This window comes from Carassius auratus, unplaced genomic scaffold (assembly GCF_003368295.1).
Source record: "Carassius auratus strain Wakin unplaced genomic scaffold, ASM336829v1 scaf_tig00217023, whole genome shotgun sequence".
NCBI classification, from domain to species: Eukaryota; Metazoa; Chordata; class Actinopteri; order Cypriniformes; family Cyprinidae; genus Carassius; species Carassius auratus.
The window spans coordinates 58,144-85,179 of record NW_020528856.1 but is presented as its reverse complement, the minus strand read 5'-3'; the positions used below and the strand labels follow the sequence as shown (position 1 = coordinate 85,179).

Here is a 27,036-nt window from a genome sequence, read left to right as displayed (position 1 = left end):
GCTGCACGAGGCATAAATGCATTCTGCTCTGCATGCACAGGTCCAAAGTGAACTAGCTGCAATCATCAAATGCGAGAAAAAAGTGTTACATTTTATTTAAATGTGTATAATAATAGTTATACACAATATAAATAAATAAATAAATAAATATATATATATATATATATATATATATATATATATATATATATATATATATATATATATATATATATATATATATATATAAAATGTATGTATATGTATATGTGTGTGTGTCTGTGTGTTAGATTGAGCATACATATATTTAGTATATTCCTCATTAAAATCATTAACACCAACCTGTTATTTACTTATTTAAAACTTTTTTAAACGCTCAAGCATCAGATGTGATTTACAAAAGATATATTTATTCAATAATGATATAAATAATAAAGCAATATTGAATGTGTGTATTTTTATGTAGAATGTGTTTCCTAAAAAGTTAAATGTATGAAAATAAAATAGAAAAAATAAAATAAATTAGAATCATAACATGAGTTTTTAAATTAGAAAAACATTTCTAAAAACAATCGTAAGGGAAGGTGCTACTGGCATAAATTCTAACTTTAAAACGATTGCAATTTGAAAGAGCCAACAAAATTATTTTAATATGTATGATGACAACATTACATATTATATAAATATATATATTTTTCTAATGCCCGGTTCAGACTTTAACAATTTTAGCCAGATTTTGGCATGATTTGCTTGACCTAGGGTGTTGTGGGGATTCGTGAAAAACAATGGCGTCGGGACGCAAGATTTCATTGTTTCAGCTCATGTAGTGTCTAATAGTGGATGAGAACTGATTCCGCATCTGAAATGCTTCACGACATCATGACAGAATGACTAGCATGTTAAATTTTTTCCGTCATCCACAACGAGTTCCATCACATTGGTGACGTTGACCAATAGCAGCATAAAAGCTCTTTCTTGCACAGTTTTCAAACATAGTGAAACAAAAGAGAGATGATTGTGCGGCTAGGTAAAATCATGAGATGGAGGAATGGTTCGTGGAGCTGTGGCAATAGTACTGGTGAACGATAGCGGAAGAGCTTCTGCAATGTTTACACACCTTTATTTTCCCCGAAGTCAGTCGCTAGTTCCGCCTTCTTGATGACATCACGCACTTCATTAAAGACGGCACGCGATGAATGGTCGGGAAGCAACAGTGTAGTCTGACACGTTTCTTGCCCGTGACACAACAAGAGTCACAATCGTGTAATCTTGACACGGCGACTATCGTGACCGACAAAAATATTGTGTAGTCTGAACCCAGCATTAAAGTCTACAATCATTGCATTACAACAATAATGTAAGTAAAATATATACATAAAAATACAATGCGTAAATGTTTCTATTTTTTTATGTATTACTATTTTGATCAGAGACAAACTTGTGGTTTGTGTTTGGAGTATGCAGAGTTCACACTGCATTATTTTAGCCCTGATTTTCACTCGCCGACAGGTTTTGCGGAATCGAAATTGCTCGTTCGCAATCTATCAGCAACTGAAAACTACCCAAAATAGACGTGCAGTGTGAAAACAATGATGATCCGATGATTTTGAATATCATGCAGTGTGGACTCTGCATTATGAAGTGCAGACTGTGTTGGATTAGCTGTTTCCGAAGAATCACATTAGCAGCTGCACTTCCTCCGTGGTTGTGCAGTCGACTGCGATTACACCAACTTCCATTCATTAGCTGAACAGGAAGCCCTGAGGGAGATGGAGGAGCTCGTGTCCTCTCCGTTATCAATGGCAGCGTTTCAACGCCCTACATTTGCATCGCGCCACTGACACGCTGTTCTCACAGGCAGCCCGTCCTCTCTCGTCTAGCACTCGCTCATTCCCGCTGCTTCATGCTCTTCTGAGAAAGGAAAGGAAGAGCTGCAGGGACAGTTTCAGAAACTAGATCCTTCTGACACGCATGTAAACATGGGAAATATCCGAGGGAACGTGTTTGCATGTGGCTAATGACAGTTAAATGCAAACAAATCTCAGCTCATTATTGGCTTGGGTGGTATGATAAAATCTTATACAGTTTTGATAGATTTTTTTATTTCATGTGCATTTTGATAATACAGTAGGGGTGGAAATATTTTATTAATTTACTTTATTCTCACGAAGGTTGCATTTGTTTAATCACAAATACCGTTAAAAACAGTAATACTGAGTTTATTTGAAATTAAAATCTTTTGTAGCATTTTAATTATGTTTTATTTTACCGTATTATGTTTAATTATTACTGATATATGACTACACATTATAAATGTCACTTTAATGCATCCTTGCTGAATAGAAGCATTCAATTGTTTCAAAAGAACTCTGTTTTGCAAATTAATTATCACAGTTTTAATGCAACATTGAATTATTATTGTACCATGCTTTTCTTTCATGAAATGTATTTATTTGTTTATTTATTTTTGTGGGTACAAAAAGTTGTTTAATATCGAAGAACCTGATTTTTTACAAAAATATAACTCTTGGCCCCCTGACTGCAGTATAGGTCAAAAATATTTATAGCACTATTTTTGGCCTTTTGTGTACTAATTATATAAATTGATATGAAATTTGTAAAGTTCAAATTATTAAAAATTTATAAAATATGAAAAATATATTTAAAGGGACTGTAAGTAGGAATTACTCCCATCTAGTGGTGAAATTGTATTTTGCATTCAAACTAATTTTGCTCTCCAGCGCCTCGCTTTTTCAAATGCGCGTTGCATCTACGGTAGGCGATATATACCAAAAAGCTTTGACAGGATGTCTTCTAATAGCACTTCGTCGAGTTTTCCTTCAGGTGAACAGGTGTGTTATTTCAAACAAACTGCAACATGGCAACTAACAAACGAATGTTACAGTATGAATTACGGACTGTGGAAAACATAAAATATTGTAATTAGTAGTTATGTCTTCTTTATTCGTTATATTTTCTGAATTATGTGCATTGTTAGATATCATCATCAAACACTGACTTACCTGTCGAGAGGAAAACAGGCCACTTCAGCGTCTCTTTTGAAATCTTTATCCAGCATTAGCTCTTTCCACCTAGAAAAAGCTTCCCCGACATTAACTCTTGTTTTCTGTAATCTACGGTCACGTTTCCTTTTACGTTCTATTTTTGACTGTTTTGGCGACGATGTTTTCTTCTCCTGTGGCGCGGCATATGAATGGTCCATAATAAGAATGCAATCCAGACTTGCCGGTGCAGTTTCAAGCGCCTCTCACTGCTCTGCACCTGCCTTTCTGGCTCTGACCGAAAACGCGTTGGCTTAGTACTTTTTGTCCCTCTCTGCTATTATAGTTTTGCAAGATGGCGGAACTACATGGAAGCCTCCGTCGACCTACCCATCCCATGTATATAAAGATAATAAATTCTTCATTTATGAGGATTAGTTTAAACATTGGCATAGGTATTTGCACACCATTGAGGGCATATTTATGAATAAAAATATTGATTTTAGATAATAAAATACCTAAAAAGTTACTTATTGTCCCTTTAAAATGATATACTATTTATATTCTAGCTAATAATATGTCAGTAATATTTAATAATAGTAATCATTACATTTTTTGTTATTTGGTTTTAGCATATTAACTAAATAGATTTAGATAACACCATTTTAATGCAATATTATTGCCATTTTATTTTTTGTTTTTTATTTTATTTATTTAGTATTTATATACTAATGTGTAATATACAATATATATTTGAGCAAATGTTTTTGTCAATTATATTTAATAATAGTAGGGAATATCATGTAATATCATGATGTTGTATTAGTGGAGGAAACGCGGTAGCTCCTGTTTTGAGGATTTCCAGGCAGCAGTGAAGCGGCTGTGATGAAGAGCGAGTGTTTAAAGGCATGTGTGTTCATGTAAAGAGAAACCGTACCAAATCTACAGTGACAGGGAATCCGGAATCTTTGTGAAGTGTGCAGAAGATTCTTGGAATTGTTTCCTGTCTTTGTGAGGCGTCTCACACTTCCACAGCTATCAGAGTCTCAGGGGAGTTGTGGAAGTGACATGGATGGACACGATTGGAGAGGGTTATTAGGTACACTACATAATTAGCTGGTTTACCAGAATCTGTGCCAAACTGGGACTGCTGTCATCCACAAATGTTATTATATTTCGGCAAATTTTACTATTTTGAGCGACCAAATCAAAATAATGTACATTTTACATTTAAATTCTTTTCCAAAGAATTCCTCACAATTTTGTTCATTGTGGATTTAAATCTGGATTTCAGCACTTTCCAGAAATTTTTGCCCTTTCTGGGCGATTTCTTATCCAAAACTTCCTATATTTGGCATTTGTAATTTTTTTTCCATAAAAGTTTCTTATTTGAAAACATTGCTCAGGTATCAGCATAGTATTTTTATTAATTTTTAACATTTTTATACAAATCAAATTAATGCCAATTAAATGCAGAGGATACACATCTCCAATACTGGTAGAATAGAAGCCAAAAATATTTTTCACAACTCTTGGTCCTTTGCGTTCTAAATATAAATTTTTCCAATATTTGAGCAGTGTTTTTTTTTTTTTTTTTTTTTATGTTAAATATTGGATAAAATAAGAATGCATTATATTTCACCAATTTTGTCCCTAATTATTGCCACTGTCATCGGCCATTAAACAGACAAAACAGGCTTGACGGCTTTCCAAAAATAAGAATTGAAACCCAAAATAAGTTTTAACGAGCGTATTGGGGCGTCTGTAATTGTTAATGAGTGTCAGCACGTGTGGACCAGAGAGCAAAATAAGTAGCCTGAAGCTGCCCGAAGGGAAGAGTTTAATGATTTGAGGAGAGGAGGAGGCATTGCATAACTTGTTTGTGAGCAAAACAAGCCCTCCCTCCTGGCGGGTGACGGAGAGGATTGTTTTCAACCCTCGAAAGTGTCACATAACCGCCATTGCATCTTCCCACCCCATCAGACTAGTAGTCATTGGTGGACCAAACAAATGCGGTGTCCCGGTCTAGCAGCAGGAGCATCTTGTTTGCTTGACAAACAATGTGAGATTTCTCTCGAAACGTTTGACTAATGTTTGTCAGCCGCTCCTCTTTCAAACCAATGACTCAATCCGTTACGAATTGGGTTGAAGTCATGACCTAAGTTTGATCGACACTCTGACACAAAAGCAAAAGCATCAAAACCATTTATACAGGTGATAACTTACCTATTGTTTAACCCTGAGATCATTTACAAGGGCGTTTCCGTCTTAGCCCAGGCCGTGGCTCTTGGGTTACCGGCGCTTGTTGCGCCACATGAAGCAACGTGTTTGTACTCTAAGCCAGAAACATGTTGACACAATCATTACTGCGAATATATCACTTGTCCATTTGTTATTAGGCAATGTTAAATGAATGCAACATGTTGCTGTCAGAGATTCCCCTCTAATTTGTTTTTCCCGGCCTGTTGTTATTGTTGTTGTTGTCGTTTCCACTTTGCTGTACATCTGGACGCCTGGTGCCTCCATCATAAAACCCCACAGCTGGAGAGTGACGAATGGAAGAACCCAGAGATCCGGCTTCGCCCGAACGCTCGTCCCCCCCAATGTTGGGCAAAGGACAGTGGGTAGTTTTTGATTACGGGCCTTTGATCAAAGCGTGAGGCTTCCCCGAGAGTACCAACCAGCTGTGGCCGCTCCCACACCGAGCACTGCCTCAGCTCAGAAGGTTTCGGGTCGAAGGATCTGAGCTGAGCAGTCACCGCAAACTTTCCAGTGTTCTGCTCACTGAAACATGATAGACTCTTGTGATTTCTAACTGTATCCGTAGCCGTGTCTGCAGCATTTAAGTGACACCTAAAAAGCGAGGCCAAACTGACTAAGAACTTATACAGCCTTGTAAGAGTTTGAAGAGTTTGTTTGTCGCGTTCACATTTAAACTGAATTGCAAACCGCTTTTAGAAAGCTCAAACTCTTTATTCTGTTTGGACCTAAAATTGTGTTCACAAAGGACGTAATATGTGGACCCCGCCCAAAAATCTAAATACTGTCAGTATTTATGTACTTTCGGTATCATATGTTTGTCATGTTTCAAAGTGGTTCAATTATGAAAATGAATCTAACAGCCAAAGCACAGCAAGATAATTAAACAATTAGCAATAAGAATAGATAATCGTATATAATAAAAATATGTAAACAAAGTTAATATCAATTAATGATCTCTCTCTCTCTCTCTCTCCTATCTATCTATCTATCTATCTATCTATATATATATATATATATATATATATATATATATATATATATATATATATATATATATATATATATATATATATATATATAATATTACATTTATTTGCTGTTATCTGAGTGATATTTGAATAGTATTTTGGTCAATAATATTTATAAGCTTTAGATATTGGCAAAAAATTTAATCTTAAAAAAACTTTTCGTAAAAATTGTTCCAAATTGCCGCAAAAATTTCAAAGACTCCTTTGGGAAGTCAAACTCTTAATTTGTAGCTTTATTTTCTTTAAGAAACACCCAAAATTTTGCGTTCATGAGTAAAATAAGCTAAGACACGCTGTGGGTAAGAAACGCATCAAAAAAGCATTCATTTAAGTGTCACTTGTTTTGATCAAAGATTTTTTTCATACAAAAGTCTTTGTTTGATATAGAATTATTTATTTATTTAAATCTTTTTGGGGCAAAAAAGCATCAAAGATTTCGACAATCCAAAGCTATTTTGACAATGAAAATTCATGTTTTGTTTTTCTTTGCTTTGTTTTGTTTTTGTTTTACTTCACTTCACTTAGTATTGTTTTGTTTCACTTCGTGTCACATTTTGATTTGTTCCGCTTGCCAGAATTTCAGTGCATTATCAATTATTTTTGGTAATGCAATGGAAGTCTTTATTGGTACCCACTGACTACGGGCAAAAGCAGTTTGTCTTTTTTGTGTGAACTATCCCTTTAAGTTCAGTCCGCTTTAGAGGGGACTGAGTTCGTTTCGAGCATTAATCTAAAATCCCAAATTCCTGAATTCTGAGACTCGTCTGGGACTCGTCGAACTCTCGATTTGTTGCGTATCAGGATGTGCCTTTGTTTACTCTGTTTGGCTATTACCTAAACGACGGCTAGTTTTATAGCTCCCTCACTCCATTTAAGAGTGCGCCGGCTCGTTTAAACTGTAATTATGGAGCCAGCCGGCCCCGAACACCTGGCCCGCGTGAGGCTCGCGAGTTTGGCCGCGACTCGCACAGCTGTGGAGAGTCACCTTGCAGCGAGTCTGGGGGAATTCCCTCCTAAATCAGCCAAGTTTGGGAAGGGAAAGCTAAGTGAAGCTCTGAATTCTGTCACCGTGCCATACTCAACCCTGGACTGTGAGTCAGACCCCAAAAAAATGCTCTTCTGATCCAATTTGAGCCTCCAGATGCTTGCCAGTTCACAGTTGTTTCAAGAAAACATGTAAACATCCCAATCTCTAGCACTATAGGCGGGATGAGCACACAAACACTCGGCGGAGCTCTTAGGATGATAAATATTTTTAGATCTCTCGAAACAGGGGACATGTGGTTCACAGCAGAGTATTTTTGGGTTATCATATCATGATAAAAAAATTAGCACTTGCGCTATCATTAACGCTGCTGCGTGTAGCATCTGCGTGCGAGGATTCCCTTACCTTGGGTGTAAATGAAGTTTATGTAAATGAGACCGACACATTTTGTGCATCGTGTGTGATTAATTTGAACGGGTCTTTGTGTTTATTTCATGGTCTTGTTCTAATGCTTTTTCCCTTTGTGATGTTATACTCAACAACTATACTCACTATTGTGTTTGAATATCTTTTCAGCCTTAATATTCGCACTTATTTCCTATAGAAATTTGCTTAAAATGGCCCCTTATAAGTTATTTGTCCCCTACTGTTTACACTGTGATCTTATAAGGGAACTATTTTATGTATGGTAATGCTTGCTAATATGGTGGGTTACAATAAATATTTTGTTGTTTATTTTATTGTATGCCTCTCTCACTTTGTGGCGGTTTTACCGTCAAAAACATAAGTGTAACTTTAACTGATTTAATTATAGCTATTATTATATTTAATTATTATAACTTCGCTGCCAATAAAAGTATGAAAATATTTGTTCATTTATTTCAGTTATTTAATAAGCATGCTGTTCTTTGTCTGTTTGACACTTTCTCATGGTAAAAGTTTAATAACAAGAATAGTTTTGTTCTAAAAATATTTTTAATAAAAAATAATTTACAGTTTTAATTTTCAAAGTGTGGATATTCACTGTACTTCATGAATATATGACCCAAATGAGAATTTTCACCAGATATTATCATCTGAAAAAGTAAGTAATAAGTCTGCCATGTTTGTTCTGACCAACTGAGGAAAAAAAGCATTACAGTATATCGTCACAGTATATCTTCACATGCGATAGCCCAGTAGCCGGGACAATTTCTTTATGGTTACAGATGTGATGTAATGTAATTTCCCACGAAAACCTGCCGGACTAAAGGCAATAGTTTCGAACACTGGCTGGTTATGCACTGGCTCAGATATTGGTGTCGGATTATTTTAAACCAAAAAAAGCTATGGACTGCAGCTTTAGATAAATGTTTGTATAATAATAAAATTATAATTAAACTATACAATGGAGAGTTTTATCATGAAAACGTGAATGAATGAAGGGGAAAAAATTCTACATATATTTATATATAATGTACATATATTTGTACATTTTATATATATATATATAATGTACATATATATATATATATGTATGTATATATATATATATATGTATGTATGTATATATATATATATATATATATATATATATAAAATAATGTACAAATATATATATATAATGTGTGTGTGTGTGTGTGTATATATATATATATATATATATATATATATATATATATATATATATATATATATTACAAAATTTTATAATTATTGTTTTATTAGTAATTATTTAATAATAATAATAATAATAATTTAAAAAATTGAATTCACTCACTCACTTTGCATGCATTTTCATAGTAACTTTCCCAGAAAAGTTTAGTAATAATGCTTATTTATTTAATATGCAATTTGGTTTTATTTTGCGTATTTTTCTTCTCCAGCTGTAACTCATAAAAGAATGTCTGAAATCCATTTTGCAGTCTTTTTTTATTTTTTATTGATAATCTTCTCAATATGCGAATTATGTTCATTTGGACTTTGACAGACGGCAGAACGCTCATCTGCGTCACATTTTCCCGTATTTAATCTATTCCACACAATTGTGCAGATTTCTCCTCATAATCAGCGCAGGAGAAGCAGAAAGCGCTTCGTGTGGGTCCCGTCATTAGGCTGAAAATGTCTTTAGTCATATCAGATGGAGGTCTGCGAGATCAACAGCACATGGTGTTTTGAAGGGGCACAAAAGAGAGCGTGCAGGAAATAAGCCAGATTTGATGTGCTGCGCTTCTCCGGTGTATCTTTGCTTGTTTTTCATGTTTGAACGAGAACACGCAGTCCTAATTGCATCCAGTTCATGCACAGCACCATAAAAACACAAAATCTCAATGCACTGTAGAATAGTCTTAACATTCACAATGCATTCGACTTCTACAGTATGACTTCTTTCTGATTGCTCAGCGGGAAATTTCTTTGATCAGTACATGATGTTGCCGGTTTCGATTCACCTCAAGCCTTTGCAATCTCCCGCCGAAATAAAATCCCACATTTCGCAGTGTGTTTTTCTGTTTTTGCCCGTGTGGGACCGGTTTCCTCTGGCCCCAGGAATAAAACAGACCTTCTCTAATTAGGAATGAGTGTGTTTTCATTAATGGCCTGCCAGCGTGACACAATGAGCCGTCCTGCCAGTAGACTAATTGGTGTAAGTAGAGAGCACACAATGCCAGGCATGGCAGGATCCTCACGGCTGTTATCGGCCAGCACTGAACGGACAGTCATTATAACAGAGAGATTGACCGGTTATTAGCCAAGCGTATGACAAACATCACTATCACTGTTGCACTATTGTGTGTGTGTGTGTGTGTGTGTGTGTGTGTGTATATAATTCCTTGCTACGTGTATTAACGTGTACTTACTAGCAGAGACCTGTCATTTGCACTTGCATATTGTTGCTCTTTGTAAGTTTTCATTGCTTCTATTGTTCTCCTCATTTGTAAGTCGCTTTGGATAAAAGCTTCTGATAAATGACAAAATGTAAAAGTATTTTATTCTGGAAAGTATAGCTGAAATAATTACATAAAAATAATAAATTGCGTATGTATGTTTACGGGTGTAAAATAATTGGAACTATTTAAATATTACAACAAAAATGTACTAATCTTATATGGAAACTTGTATAAGTATATTTGGAATAGTTATTTAAAAAATAATAAATCATACTTATTGCCGCATTAAATGATTATAAAATACATTGAGAACAATTTATACTTATTAGCATAATGTTTATACTTGTGCATAAAATTAATTCAGATATGAAAAAATTAACAAAACGTATATACTATGTAATATTGCCTTAAATAATTTTATTCTGAAAAGTGTAGATGAAATTGTATAAAAATAATAAATGTATTTAAAAAAAAATTGTGTATAAAAAATATGAAAATATTACATTTGGATAATTTATGTAAATTGTATTTTATTCAGAACGGTACAGATGAGTTTTTATGAAATTAAGTAATTCTTAGTATATACTTTTTTTTTTTAAATACAGTGGAATATGATGGTTCAAGTTAAGTTATATGGCATAAAAACAAATACAAATAATTATGCTTATTAGTGTATACAAATTCAAATATTAAAATTTAAATTATAGCTCCACTTGTAGCTACTTAACTTTTATTCTAAACCATGTAGATGATGTTATATTAAAACTAATAAATTTTTCAAATCTAAAATATTGCAGCAAAACAAGTGATGACTCAAATTATTGACTAATTATTATACAACTTATATAACTTGTATTTTATTCTGACGTATAGATGAATATAGAATAGTTACATAAAAATAATGATTTGTGCATATAAATTTATGGTAGCTTGAAACACTCTATTGAAATTGAATCATAATTCGATCCTCCTAATGTTTTTGCGTTTCAGATCAGTCACACATGATGTTTTGTTTGAGTTCGGATGCTGCCTGTGTAGGCATCAGGGAGCAAGGAGCTCACTACAGGGCTTTAGCATTAGCTGTGTTGGACTAGAACGCTTCTCTTCTCTGTTGATGAAATTGGTTTTGATATCGACGTGCGAGTTGTTCGTAGGTTAGTCGCTGCTGTTGTTTTGATAATCGGCTACTGTGCTATAATTGTTTTGGCTGGTGAGGCCATGTGCTCGTCTCACGCCATGACGGTTTACAGCTTTATCACGGCTGCCTCGCTGTGGCCTCTTCTTCTGCGCAGCCCCCTCCTCCTCCTCCTCCTCATCCATTGGTCTGTGTGTTTGTGTGAAGGGCCGGGCCGGGGTGGTCAGGTGACCGTATGCAGCTCTTGTTATCACTTTGCTGTGGGTCGGCGGGGCGGCGGTTAATCTTTAACATTCAATTCTGCCCACTGGCCTCCATCTGAACAAACCGCACGGCATGCTGGGCACTGACCGCCATCCTCGCTTCACATCTAACAGTTTATTCAAGCAGACGTCTAGCCGTTTGTGCTCTTACAAGCCTACTGATTTGATGAATTACATGTGCTGGTTTTATCCCCCCAAAAAATACTAATAAAAGAAAATTATTAATTTCAAAGAAAAAGAAATAGTAATAAGAAAAATAATAGTTTTTAGTAAATAATTAGTTTGAAATCTGTCTAGAAGAAATTGTTTTGAAAAGCATAAAGAACATTAGTTGTTATAATATATATATATATATATATATATATATATATATATATATATATATATATATATATATATATAAGGTTATAACTATATTTTGCACAATTCTAGTACTTTGTTTTAGTGTTCATAAGCCAATTTTATTTAAATGTTTTTGTACATTGAACGCTTTTAAAAGGAAGCAGGTATTCATTAGGAAAACATTGCATAAAAATATAAGTTTTTATATTTCATGTAGTATATTTGTTCAAATATTAAGTTTATAATTATAATTTTGCATAATTCTGGTAACATTAATATTTGTGCACTGGGACTTTTCATAATTGAGTAAATTTTTTTATGTTTTTGAACTGGTTTGTCTATCATAATACTTTTTTTTTACAAAACAAATAATCATTTTAAACTTAAATAAAATTGCTTTAACAAATACCACCATTATGTGTGAATAAATTACAAGGGTTTTTTTTTTGTAATGGAAATTTTGTTTAATCAGCTTCTTAATTATAGAAATAAAAATAATGTATTTTCAAATATTATGGAAAATATGTCTTGCGTAAAGAAAATGAAGCCTATTTTCTAATGCATGGGTGTGCAAAAAAATTAATTGTCCCTAAAGTAGCCATTGTCTTTAAGCAAGAAAATTTATATAAGAAAATGTGTGAAATATGAACATTTAAAAACCTTGCATTAGATGGCCATTATAAAAGCCCCACCACATCCCTTTGGGTTCTGGAATAATTTCACCAAGTCATAAGCCAGGAACTGTATTTACAGCCATTCTCGGGGGTAGTTGCCATCTTTAGTTGCACTGTAAGCAGCACCATCGACACTGAAACATTTTCATATGTTGCACATTATAGACTTCCCCATTTCCTCAATGGTAGATGTGTTTCATATCCCAGTATTCCATATATAGAGGGCATATACAGGCCATTTCCTGTTTGAATTATTTTGGATTCAGCACCTCTTTTATTAGGTGCGCTCCAAGTACACTACAGAGTGCATAAAACTTTCCTCATCTTAAGTTGCAGTATATTTAGACTCTGTGATCCAAAAACAAGGTCACAGATGCTGAAGGTGAGAGACAAATATACAGTATCACACGGCTTTACAAGGACGTGTTTTTTCCAGTTTCCTGACATAAAAAAACAAAACTGTTTCCTGTTTGTCCTTGGCTGTATGCGTTTACTGTCCTATTGTCTTTAAGTGAGTCATAGTCTCCGTTGGCATTGCTCACCAACTGAGCTGTACTTTCATTATTTGACAGTCTCAAAGCAGCTCTTATTAATACATATTCCAGGAAATTGAGTTAGTTAAACTATAGAGCATGGCACTTACAACAGAATAATAATGGGTTCGATACATCGTTCAAATTTTACAGGGTTTTTTGTTGTTTGATTTAGTCAGTCTTTTGATGAAAATCTTGTTCAGTTTAGTCCGTATTTTTGTCATGTCATTCATATACTTAAATCAGAGTAAACTTGGCTAGAAAACCTGTCATTATTGACTTTATTGGATTATTTGAAACAATCATATTCTCTCTGGATATTTATTTTCCCAAAAACATGTTCATTTTTGTTGTTTATCAACACAGCATGTGAATTAAAATCATTTGTCATTGTGATGCGTGTTAATCGTTGGTGACAAAAAATGTAAGTTCTGTCGAGAAAAAATACGACAAAATATTAGGAATGTGCTATGTTTTAATTAGATTTATAATTGTGAAGCGTATTTTTATTATCAATGACAATTTAGTGCACTGATCATATTTCGTCATTTTCGCCAACGCTACGTTCAAATTAAAATCATTTGTTTATCGTTGTAAGGCGCATTTCATTAATAATGACAAAAAACTTGGTGTTGATCAAATTGACTACAAAAACATTGCATAATATTAGAAATGCACTGTTTTGATTTAAAATTATTTAACATTTTAATACGTTTTTTTAAGTGACAAAAAAAAAAATTGATCAAATGTATAGTTTATTATTCAAATATTAGCAATGTATTAATGTTTTGATGAATTTGTTTCCATCACCGAAATGTGTTTTTGTCATTATCAATGACAAAATAATAATAAATTTAAAATAATAATAAATTACAAAAAACTCACATTGTTGTCATATTTCCCCCAACACTTCATTACATTTCTATATTCATCATGGTCATCTGTATTTTCTTGTCAATCCCAAAACTGAACATTTTCATCAGTAATTTCTTACGTACAATAAAATACCCTGAGTTGTGTTGGATTAATGTAATGTTGGAAATCAATGTTTTTCTGAGTTCGTACGAGCAGCTGGGCTGAGATTTGTAAACGTCACACGGAAAAAATGTACAGAAACATCCTCGAGGGGAAAAGTTCACGCTCTCCACTTCGTCTGGAAATGGCAGCACCTGTGCAATCAAATGCGTAACCCTTTCCCCTGCTCACCCGGAGGTCATTGACAAGGAAACCAGATTATTCGGATATCACCGTAACCCTGGAAACAGTCGCGCTCTCTTTGCCGGGGACGAGCGCTCGTGCGAGAGAAAGCCAGGTGATCCCAGACCGAGGGCCGTGTCTGGCTCGGTGTGCTGCGTCCTGAATATGAAGCAGCTCTCTATCTGCAATGCAGCCGCTGCAGTGCCGCAGGTTTCTAGAGCAGGGTCAGCCCAACCCAACCCATCCCGTCCCATCAGCCCTGTCCGCACATGTACAACCTCTCTGGAGTCTCCTGTACTGCACTGGCTCCAATCCAATCGGATGCGATCTTTTGGATTTATCTCCGTTTTCTGTTAACCTTCCCACCATGGAAACCACTACAGCAGTCTGGCCAAAAAAAAAGGCTAAGACGAGGCTCAAGATCTGTTTTCCCCGCTGTCCTCATTTGGCACGGCGACTTGGAACGGCGCAATTCCACCTGCATAAAGGCCACCCCGAATCCCAGACATTTCCCGAGTTTGGATACTCTTCGTTTGTTCACTCGAGAAGATAATGGCCTATTCAGTTTGCTTTGAGGCTGATAAATATGCCCTGCTCATGACTAGCTCTTTTAAACTGAGGAGATCTAGTTACATGGATTAAGCTAATATATATATATTTTCCACCAAAGCCCAATTCCTACAGCATTATGATGGTGGGTTAAGAGGCTAAGCTATTTCTAGCAAGTGCATTGGTTTCTTTAACAAAAGGTTGGCAACCAACAGCAATGGATGGACTGTACGTTTCTTGGATTTCACATTTCGCTTGCTTTTTTTTTCCAGCTGTTGTAACGCTCACGTTTCTTTCCAGGTTGAATTGTAATCATTTCCCCTTCCCCCCGATGATATTCACTGGCCGGTTGTGTCTGTCATCCGAGTGTCCAGTCTGGCCTGCCCCATTCTGGACCTAAAGGAGAAGCTGGAAACCAGTTTTTATCAATTGAGGGAGGAAATAACCATTAGTCCTGATGGATGTTCGTTTTTGCCATCACCATTGCGTTTCATGTGTAGCCTAATAGTTTTATTAGAACAATGAAGAGTTAGTCATATTGTAAACAAATTGAGGGATTTGAACAGTAACTTGTTCGTTTGTGGGACTTTTCGAATGATTCATGAAGGTTCACAAACTAATGAACATTTCCATTTAGATAATCAAACACATTCAGCACAACCAGTAAAGTCTGATTCACATCCAAATGACTCTTATGAACTGATTCTTTTTTTAGCGACTCGAAAACGCACCGCTCTAACTCTGACTCCACTGTTCGTATTGGATTCACTGAAAAGAATCGGCTCGTGACAGTCATATCTTCATGAAGCATTGGCATCGTTGGAAGTTATTGCGTGCAGCCCCGTGATGCACAAACATTTGATCTTATCACTCTTTGTTTAGACTGCAAACTTGGATAAAATATGACTTTACTGTCAATAGTTTGGCTACAGCTTGTGGGCACAATATGCAAACTACCTGAAAGAGACACAAATAGAAGGGCAAGCAGAGACAGAGAGACACTGTGAGTCACTGGAAGAGCAGCTGCTGTGAGTAAGTCCTTCCAGACAGATGCCCTCACGGAGGAACCATCTAGATAACAGGTGACTCACTGTTCTTCTGCAGGAACCTCTAATTGAATCACTGTCTCGGCCACAGAACATCCTGCATGGCCTTGATGGTCTGTTTGGCCCCTTCCAACGGTGCCATAATCACATTTGTGTCATTGACTGGAAGCTTAGGACCGAGAATGACCCTTGAATGTGTATAGCAGGTGCCAATGCTGATGTTTTCTTTTAATTGGCCTAATCAAATGGTGTAACTTTGGGTGTGTAGAGATGCTAATCTTCTCATTCGTATCAACTTCTCTTGAAAAATGAGTCCATTTTGAAACGGTCATGTGTGTTTGGTTAGTGTGTTAGAGTCTACGTTGGTAATTGTTCAGCAGTTTGTGTGTGAAAGATAGTTAGATATTTAAAATCGGTTAATGTTTGTTTATACCAAATATGGAGGGAAAACCCCAACTGTAATTTCAAGAAATGGATCTCAAAACACTTCCTTGTGCATTATATGCGGGATGTAATTTTTGAGGAAATGACAAACGTGAAGATTAATATATTTTTTAAGGCACTTAAATTTATTTACTGTAAAAAAAATTGTAATAATACTGTTTAAATCTTAATTTGTATAGTTGTTTTGGACTTTATGGTGTAATTGATAAAAAATATATACTTATTTATATTTATATTTAATTTAATTTAATTTGTTATTAAACTAATATGAAACATTATTGACCAAAAATAATATGAATTTTTTTTTTATACTACATTCATAAAATAAAACAATTGCCACAGAGACCTCCTTGTTTACTTTTTTTTTTAATTGCATTTTCAAATTTTAGCATAATGATTGTGAATATTAATTTGGGCCAACTAAATACCTGCTATGTACAAGAGTGGTTCTTATTTTTTTTTTTTATTTTTTTTTTTTACCATACCATGTTTAAAATACAAATATACAAGCTATATTTTGGTCCCATTTACTTTCATTGTTAATATCTCATCGTAACCTCCATATTTGCTATTTTATTTTTTTATTTTTTTATGAAAAATAATGTTGTAAAATAACTTATTGGTTCTATCTTAGCTACATTTGCTTCAGTTGTTAATTTCTTATCGTAACCTCCACTTAAAAAAAAAACTTACCAACATTTTAGTTTTTACCTTAAAAGTACCAATTTTTGAAGACAATTCGTGAAAATTGCTCGTCCTGAATTGTTTTACAGTACTTTTACGCACCCAACGTGGAGATCTCAAAATAAACACAAACCACTCAAGATTCCAAAAGAACAATAATAATCAATGTGAATCTTTTTGTTCCAAGAGAACAAAGTTATGGCATTTGATTATTGGCTAAGTGACGGACGTTCTGCCCGTGCTCGTGTGTTTACCGGTCAGGTGTTGTGGGACGTGTTTTCATTACAGACTTGTCCAAGCAGGTCCACGGCTCACTCCTGAGATAAAGTGTGCACACTTGCACCCTTAAAACACAAAACGACATCATCTGACCGATTAAACAAATAATTTTAATTGTCCTCTCAGAGGCTGATTCTTCCCTTTGAAATTAGCAACCGTTAAACTCCTTGGAATTTACGGCGGCCTGATAGCGCATAACCTTTGCACTTCCTGTTCACCTGCCTTGCGTAATCTGGTGATATCAGCGGCCTGGGTGACACTTCTGAAGCTTGTTTTTGTTTGTCGAGTTCTTGGACCGATGAACCTTGAATGACGGGTCACCCGGCCTGTGTGTTTGTCACATTTCTGTGTGTTTTCCAGGGCAAGGTTGCATAAACTAGTCTTCGGCCGCGTTCCAGTGCTTTCTTTCCTTTTCTCCTAAGCGAGCGCCTGGAGGCTTTCTTCCCTCCCCTATTTACGGGTTTGTTTTGTTTACATTTCCAGCCTCCCCTCCCCCGCCTTCCTCGCTCTGCCTCGGCTCTCGTAAGCCGCACGCCTCTGAACAAATGATCAGTAGCGTTTACAGTAAATCTTTTGAGGCTTGAGACATGCGAGCGCCGCCAAATATAGTAAAACGCCATCCAAGCGCTCCAGTGCGCACGTGTGAATGCATTAGCATGTTTTTATGGGGAATCCGCATGAGTTTTCTGTGAATGCTGCTGACCCTTGACCTCAGAGTGAATATAGGGAAGCGTGTTTATGGGCCGTGTCGCGCTCACATGTCACTAGGGCTCTGCGATATGGCAAAAACAATTATGTCTTGATGTTTTTCAACCTTTTGGTTCTTGATATGTTTGTATTTGCAATGCCTTTCAAGGGGTTTTTGACCAAATAGTCTTTTTTTCCCCTGTTTATTTGTTATTAGCCAAGCAATTAATTTATATTAATAATTATAAAACATATAATTCTTAAATATGTATTTTTTTTTCTACAAATATTGCATATTGTTATCAGTAATATAATAATTTTTTAGATTATTTATTTTAGTATACTTTATTTTATAATATAATTATATATTGTATTAAAACCACTTATTTATTCATCATTTTTTTTTATGTGATTGAAATTGTATCTTTACTAAAATTATTGTGGATATTCACAGCATAACACCTGCTATTCTAAGTTAAGTATTTTATTTATTTATTTGCATTTTAATTTATAGGCAGCTATACACAATTCCTACCTAGTAATACTAAGAAATTAATGTTTTATATTTGTATGTATTGAATATCATATATTAGTTTGTTGTTATGTTAAGTATGTATAATTTTCTTTACTAATGTTAAATATTGTCCAAATATACAATATCTTTAATAAACTTTTAATTAAAAGTATTATTTTACATTAAAATATACTAAAAAAATTACCTTTTTATTATTTTTTTTCTATTTTTTTTTTTATTATATCAGATTCAAATTTTATATCACTACCAAAATAACTGGTAATATTCACATTTGGCACAGCATAGCACCTGCTATAATTGTATAATATTTTATTTATTTAAATTATTTATAGGCAACTACATAATGATACCTAGTAATACACAGAACATCAAACTTGATGTAACATCTATTAATTTATACATTTAATAATAATTTTTATTTACTAATAGTATAATCTCCTTTTTGATGCATCCTTATTTTATTTATTTTTTGTGATCAGATTCAAATTTTATATCTCTAGCAACATACTAATTTCTCCCAGCGTAGTGCCTGCTTTAAGAGTTTGACATTAAAAAATAATAATAAAAAATTAATAGATAAAATTAATCAGACAAGGTATAGTAATCGATTATTCATACACATCCCAAGTTTGTTGACATCAAGTTTACTGACAAATATTTTCAGGAAGGACAAGGTTCTGGTTGCAGAATTTAATTATAATGCTAAATGGAATAAATACGTTAATAGTGTAATATTTTTTAATTTTGAAATCCATAAAAGGACTAGAAATCAGACATCAAAACCCTCACAGTGCTTCTGAATGAGAGCAGGAGGGACTACAAAGGCCGCAGAGAGAAGATGTGTGTGTTTACACAGGGATCATCCTTGGGGAGACGCCTCGGAGGCGTCGTGGAGGGGTGGGGTGTTTTGTGCAGGGTTACACCGTCCTGCAATCGCTGGCGTATGTAAGGAATGCTGCGAGAGTGGAGGCTGCGCCCGTCTGCATGCTCGCTCCTGCCTGTCCTCGTGTCGTTACCGCTGCATCCGTCTGCCGCCTGTCTGCCGGCGCGTCGGGGGTTAATGCTGGGCGGATATCTCTCTCTGTTGGAAGAGGCCGTTGAATGGCTGCCTTCCACGGACAGCAAAAACATTGGTTAAGGGTGAGGGCGGATCTGAGGCTGCTGCCGAAACCTGGACTGGAGTTTTGAGTGGATTGGGATTGGAAACATTGTGGCATGTATAAACGTGGTTGGCCTTTGCAACTGAGGCAGACTGTGTTCAAATATATGCTTGTTTAGAAGTGCTAAAATGCTTTAAAATTGATACCTGTTGCAAAATTTTAGGATTGCATTTTTCTGATTCTTGTCTGTTGTGAATGCATTCAGGATCTTCTATCCTCATACTCGCCATCACCTATCGGCCCCATTTGCCCTTTTTTTTTCTGTCAGGCAGTGGAATGGTCCGCCCCGTCGCTGTCAGGCAGAAGGGTCCATGTTGTTTTGCTCTAATGGGGCGGCCCGGTGTCACATGATGGAGGGTTTTATGGCACTAATGAAGTCCAACAGATTTGCTTCTCCACTGTAACCTGGAAGGCCGGCCGCGTCCGACATCTATGAAATAGTCTCAGGAGGCGGCATTTCTGCTCGGGCTGAATTTAATGCTTGGTTGCATTGACATGCTGCGCGTTAACATGCTTAGATGGATCTTTATATGAGTACATGTGTGCTCCTTTGTACTGTGTAGTTGCTACTTGAAATAAAACAAAAGTGTATTAACATAATTTTTATTAATAACCTATTTATTTTGACATCTTTGATTGCGTCATGTATACTAATGTATGTGTAGGGTGCTGTTCTTTACGTGTTTCTGGAACACATTTGTCCCGGAGCGTCTTTGTTGTGGTCTATCAGGCAGCGAGTGCGAGACGAGGAAGATGACTTACAGACCACTGTATTCATTAATTCTCGCACCCTGCCATGCACAAGTTTCACTTCCAGATGGCCCTGTGGCCAAACACGACTGAATCACTTCCTTTCTGCCTGACGAAGGGAGTAGAGCGATGCCGCTGACCTCGGATCGCCTTTTCGCGCATCTTATGCGTGACTTTGCGATGTTTCGCGATGTTTGTTTCAACTGAAAAACAAGAAATAATGTTGACACCTCAGGTGAACAGGGTAAAAAAATTAAATAAAATAATTAAATAATCAAATTAAATAAATAAAAAACTAATAGACATCACCACACTGTAAAAAAAAAAAAAAAGTTATTTTGCCTATTTTTAGGCATCTATATAATGATTCTTGGTTATATTTAGAAATTGATGTTAAATAAAATAACATATTTTAATTTATATTATGAGCTAATTATGTACAAATTTTGTCTACCAATGTTAAATATTATTACCCAAATATAAAATGTCTTTAATAAACGATTAATTAAAAGTGAAATAAAATGTAAAGACTTTTTATGTATTAATCACTTTTTTTTTTTATCAGATTAAGTTTTTTCGTACATTTGGCACAGCATAGCACCTGCTATAATTTAACTATATATAAAGTTATAAATATATATGTTTTTTTTTTTTTTACAAGAAAATGCTGTCTTTCTACTTGAAAATGTCACGTTTATTTCAATGTGTTACTTGTCATTTCTGTGTACAGTAATTGTGACATTTACTCACAATTTCTCATAAAACAGTGTTTCTACACCTATTGTCTTTTTTCGTGCTTCTCCAGTTGATTGAATGCATTAAGAATTGGAAATATTGTTTTGTTTTATAAGTTTTTGTGTTATGTTTAAATATACAAGCACAGCATTCTCTAGTTCTCAGAGTTTCTGAACGTTCTCTTACAGAATGTTCCAGAACATCGGATAAAGCTGGGTTTAAAATTCTTGTTTAATTCTGTTCACATATTAGAGTCGAAGGTTTCTACAGAGGGGATTTTGGATATCTCTTTTTATCTCTCCATAAATCAGAAAATACTTTCAACAGCCAAATAAATTTGCATTTTAACCTTGTTTTAGGAATAAAATGTTCTGAATGCTATATGAAAAAAAAAACCTCAGTAAAATCCTTCAGAATATAAACAAGAATAAAACTCTAAGTCTTGGTGTATGTGAGCGCTGCTGAAGTGGAGAAAAAACTTTTGTATTGTGAAAAAACACAAAAGTTGAATCGAAATCCACAGGTAAACTGTAAAACGAAGGCCATTTTAGATGTTTTCCTTCCACTGGACTGAAACATGTTATGAATAAAGATCTCAAAATTGACCAGTGTATGAAAAACAAAACAAAAGACATTGTTTTTAAATGTAGTTTGCAGCATTAAAGACACTGAATCTAACAAGTTCTTTTCTCACTCTTTTTCCCGTCACAGTTTGCCCTTCTGAATGTGTCCACGGAGCTTGTACCCCCCATAAGGAGTGCTGTCACGACCAGTGTCTGGGCGGCTGCTCTGTGCCAGGAAACTCGACCAAATGCGTGGCCTGTCGTAACTTCCTGTTTGGTGACACCTGTGTGGAGCGCTGCCCGCCGGGCTACTACACCTTCAAGGGATGGCGCTGCGTGTCCTTTAAATTCTGCCAGGACCTCCACAACCAGTGCAAAGGCAAGAGCGGTGACTGCCACGCATACGTCATCCACAACGGAGCCTGTATCCCAGAATGCCCTTCTGGATACACCACCATGAACTCAACCTCGTAAGTACCACATTTAGTTTTTTAAAGAAATGCAACTACAGCAGCCAGACTGCTGCCATTAAACAGTATTACACTTTCCAGTCAACTCTAATCAGACTTCGCTCCATGTTAAACATGAGTTGACTAAAAACAGCGGCAGAATGAGTTAGACGATAAATCACTAAGTTGAATTAAAGGGCCAAGACGGTAAGTTTGTTTTTGTTTTTTCATGATAGAAAATAAACTGTATCACTGGATGTTCATGAAAATCAGTCTAACAACTGGAAGTGAGTCTCAAAAGCTCACAGGCCACATTTCACCATGAAATCACAAGAAAAAAATTGAAAAAGAAATAAATTTTTATTTAAGAAATAAAGGAATATTTTCGTTTTTTTTTTTTTTTATTGACATTTTCATAATCTCTCAAGTTTATTTGCATAATACATTTTACTTTATAGGGTTATTTTTACTATTTATATTATTTTTTAATTTCTAGAAGTTTTAATTTCAGTCACCGCAATAACATTTTAAATGAAATGATTTAATTAAAATATTAAATTAATTATATTTTAATAATATTTGAATTCAAATAGGTTTTACAGTATTAAATGATAGTATAAATGAGGGGGAAAATAGCGATGACTAGCCAGCGATCGTGACACAGAACATGTAATTGTCATGAAAATTTCACAATACAAAACTAATATTAACGAAAAATGAAAAAGTTTAAGCAATGTTTTAGTTTTTTGTGCTAATTTGAATTATTTGAATAAATTAAACACATTTTCCCTCTAAATTGTTCTAGCATTATACATTAAAATGAAATATATCTAAATATATAATAATATTTTTAAATACTTAAGAAAGATGGCGTTTAATTGTGTATAAAATAATCTTAAAGAAAATAAAGACTTTTTTGCATTTCTGTATTACATAAACAAATATATACTTATTAAAATTAATAAATTATTAATCCCAAATAAAAAAAACAAAGTTAAATTGTTATAAAAGTATTATTAAATTATTTTAATATAATTATTAAAATACAATTTTATGTCCTTTATTAAAAATATAATTTCTCTTTTGACACTGTTTTTGACAGGTTTCGTGAGACCCTTTCCCCTTCTTTATAAACGACTGTTTAAAGAGTGAACTGTGTGCTGCAGGCATGAAGTACCATTTTCTGGTTAACGCTGTGATTTGTTTTGATCGTTTAGAAAATTAACGAACCGGTTGTCACGCTCAACTTGACCGGGGAGAAGAGAAAACTCTTCTGGAAGTATCATAACATCGTTTAGTCTTTTCGTCAGTCACGGTAAATTGAAAATGAGCAGATTATAATGGCCGGTGTCAAGTGTTAAGAGCGTGATAAAATGCCACCCTGATTATTCCTACCGAGTCATTTGCAGTCGGGCTGAATTTGTCAAGCTAAGCGGAAGTATAATGAGCCAAACCAAAACAACATTGCGTGACGGAAAGCGACACTAGTGGCCCTTTTTCTGAGCCCGAGTCTGTTTGGCTGCCCGGGAATGTCCGGAAGCTTGCTCGCATGCTGGTTTGCACATCCAGCTTCATGTGTGGGAATTATTAACGCACAAATAAACAGAGAATTAACACTGCGAACGGGAGTAAAACACAACCTCGTGGGAACAATGGCAGCCTTTGTTTGAGTCCGCTGGGGTCTCGGGGGGCTTTAAAAAGGTGGCTGTTTCACTGGCCTTTTGATTCCTTTGTCTCCACGTCGGAGCGTTGCAGTTGTGGAAGCTTGATGGGATCTCGGTTTTCCAGGAATTTGGTTTTGAAGTGACGTCATTGGCTTGTTTTTCTCGTTTCCTCGGCCACCTTTCGCCTTTCTGAGAGGCGGTCATGCGGCAGTAAGTCCAGTTTCGTAACTGGGCACCCCATCCTTACATCCCTGTTATTTTCCGAAGGAGAAGACAAAGCAGTGTGAACGAAAATTCAGCGGCACGTGAATGGTGCTCAGAGGGCCTAAAATATGAAAACCGTGGGTTCACGGCGTCGGTGTGCATTTGAAACAAATCTGCGTGGCTTGGATCTCCAAAACTGGAAAGGGAGTTAAAGAGTGGGTTTATGAGCTTAAAAACCTACGAGAGAAAACGCTAATTTGTGAATGAACTGCTGAGCATTTCTGTGGGTTGTTTGGGGGTTTTCAGTTCAATTAATTCCTGAAATGCGTGATGCTTTGAAGTGTTTTTTTTTTTTTTTTTGTAGTTGCAGTTGAAAAGAGTTCAGTCAAACTCTAAACCCCCAACACCCCCCACCTTATACTCTTGAATAGGGTTTGAGACGTTAACCGTTGCTCTTTAACTAACACCAGAACCGGGTGATGCTTGGTTCAGTTAATAGTTTGCGCAGGTTCGTTCTTCTGACAAACCTCTGTACTAAAATACTCTCGATGGCGCTGCAAAACTGAACTACTGAATCTAAACTAGATTAACATAATGTGCAATACGTGAGGTACATATCCCAAGCAAATGACTCTTGTGAGCCTTTTTAGTGAACCAAAAACATACAGCATGACCCAATGTAATACAAGTCCCACACAAATGACTCTTTGAGCCGATTATTTAGTGAATTTGTGACGTACAGCACAAGCAGTGTAATTGATTCCCAATATAATGATTCTTACATGAAAAAGCAAATGATCGTGTACAACTAAATCTTAAGTCAATAGCTATGTTTCCATCCACCTAATTTTATATGCATTTTGGAATATCGCATTAAAAAATGCTGGCACATAAAAAAATATGCACATTTGAGTATGATAAACATTTTATCCAATAAGAAAAAATGTGCACAAACTATGATGGAAACACATTTACCGAATACATTTTCTCCATGCACATTGAAAAAGTCGTGACTTTGCGCTATAAGATGGGATAACTTGACTAACTCGTTGAATTGAAACACTTCATTCACAATTTTTTTTTATGCAATATTCAGTTTTGCACACGAATCTTTGAATGTAAACATAGCTAATGAGAAGCATTCAACACAACCAGTTTAATATGATTCGAACAAGTGATTCAACTGCTGATTCATTGTAGTCAATCAAAAACATAGAGCGACCACTGAATCAGATTCCCGAACAAACGACTCTTATGAATGTGAGTGAATCAAACGCATACAGTTAACAACTTACGAATCAAAAGACAGTGTGTAGATTAATATGTTTATTTACTTTCTTTCCTTACAGTTTTGACTTGTTTTCTAGTGGAATCAGAAAAGAAATCAAGCTGAAGTCTAAATGGTGAAACTCTAAATGAATTTAGAAAGATAGCTATGTATTCCCCTCCCACCCACTCCTGCAACATTTCAGTAAGATTCGAGTGCGATTATGCAATGTTACTCTCTTGTTTTGATCAAATTAAGCAACAGAATTATACAAACGCTCTGCACCGCGGGGATTCATTATGTTCCCGTTTCACGATTAGATCTTTCCACAGCGTCTTTCAGCGCAATTACCGATTCTTGCATCAAAAGGCCTCGTCTCTAGAGTCATGTCTTCATACGGGATGCATGCGGAGGTCGCGTACTTCAAAGTCAACATAACTATTCGTGGTATTTAGTTGAGTCTCAGTGGGATTGTGCCCTCGCTGACCCTTTCCATTCAGATGCACTGCTGCATTGCAGCACAAGTCTATTCTAGCGCGTTTGGGCTCGCTCCAAACACAACACTGACAACCGTGCAGGTGACATGAGACTTCAGCACGCAGGGAACAATATGTTTGTCCCCGAGGCAATCTTGAAAAGTGCTGCCAGCTGCTGACATCATGGCAAATGCATGTGTAAAGCAATGGTCATTGGCTTTGAGCATCTTGATTCAAACCCGTCACTGTCGTTCATTCAGGTTGAACTGCACACCATGCACTGGTCGGTGTCCCAAACTGTGTACGGGGGTGAAGACGGTGGACTCTGTCACCGCCGCTCAAGCTCTGCGTGGCTGTACGGTGCTCAACGGCAGTCTGACCATCAAGATCAGCAAAGGAAGTGAGTATTGTGCATTCAAATGCGAGCGCATTGATCGTATTTACGTGCAGGTTGTCTTTTTTGTTGTAGTATTATTTTAAATTAATATTTTTAAGTAATATTATTTTCATTTTTTATTTGTATAGATGCATAAAATGGTTATCGTGCAAGTTTTTTTCCTTTATGTAAGATTTGCTTGTTACATAAAATACAAAATGGCACATATTATAATATCTTCTAAATAAATGACAACATTTTATTATAAAGAGAAAATGAAATGTATACTTTTATTATTAGTTGAACATCATAAAAAAATGCATTTATATTGATAACATAATAGCATTTTAAATAAATATGATTAATTAGACAAATGCAAATATAAATATTAAATGTGTCCAACCATTAAACACACAAAATAATTTTTAAGTAGCATAAAAATATTTAAAACATCTCTTAAAAAATATTTCAAATTAGAAATATATTGAAATGTTAATTACAGATTATAAATGATAGATACTGTAACAAAATTTTTAGTCCTGTCAAACGTTTCATCTTGATTAATTACATTCAAAATACATTTTCTTGTTTACATAACGTGTGTGTACTGTTTATATTTATTATGTATGTATGCATTTATATATTTAAGAAACATATTTTGTATTTGTATGATAAATATATTTATATGTAATAAATTATATAAATATATACATGTAAATATTTTTGTGTGTGTTTTTTGTATATATATATATATATATATATATATATATATATATATATATATATATATATATGTGTGTGTATATATATATATGTATTTATATGTATGTATATGTATATATATATATATATATATATATATGTGTGTGTGTGTGTGTGTGTGTGTGTATATATATATATA

The 27,036-nt window shown here is 35.1% G+C and overlaps 1 protein-coding gene across 1 annotated transcript in view; it reads left to right on the top strand.

Annotated features, from left to right (window-relative positions):
• The window catches only part of LOC113099711 (insulin receptor-like), a 73,031-nt gene that overhangs the window by 32,135 nt on the left and 13,860 nt on the right, over positions 1-27,036 (top strand). Inside the window, exons 3-4 of the mRNA XM_026264642.1 lie at positions 21,848-22,169; positions 26,020-26,159. Coding sequence (XP_026120427.1) covers positions 21,848-22,169; positions 26,020-26,159 — 462 coding nt within the window. The remainder of the gene's footprint in view (positions 1-21,847; positions 22,170-26,019; positions 26,160-27,036) is intronic.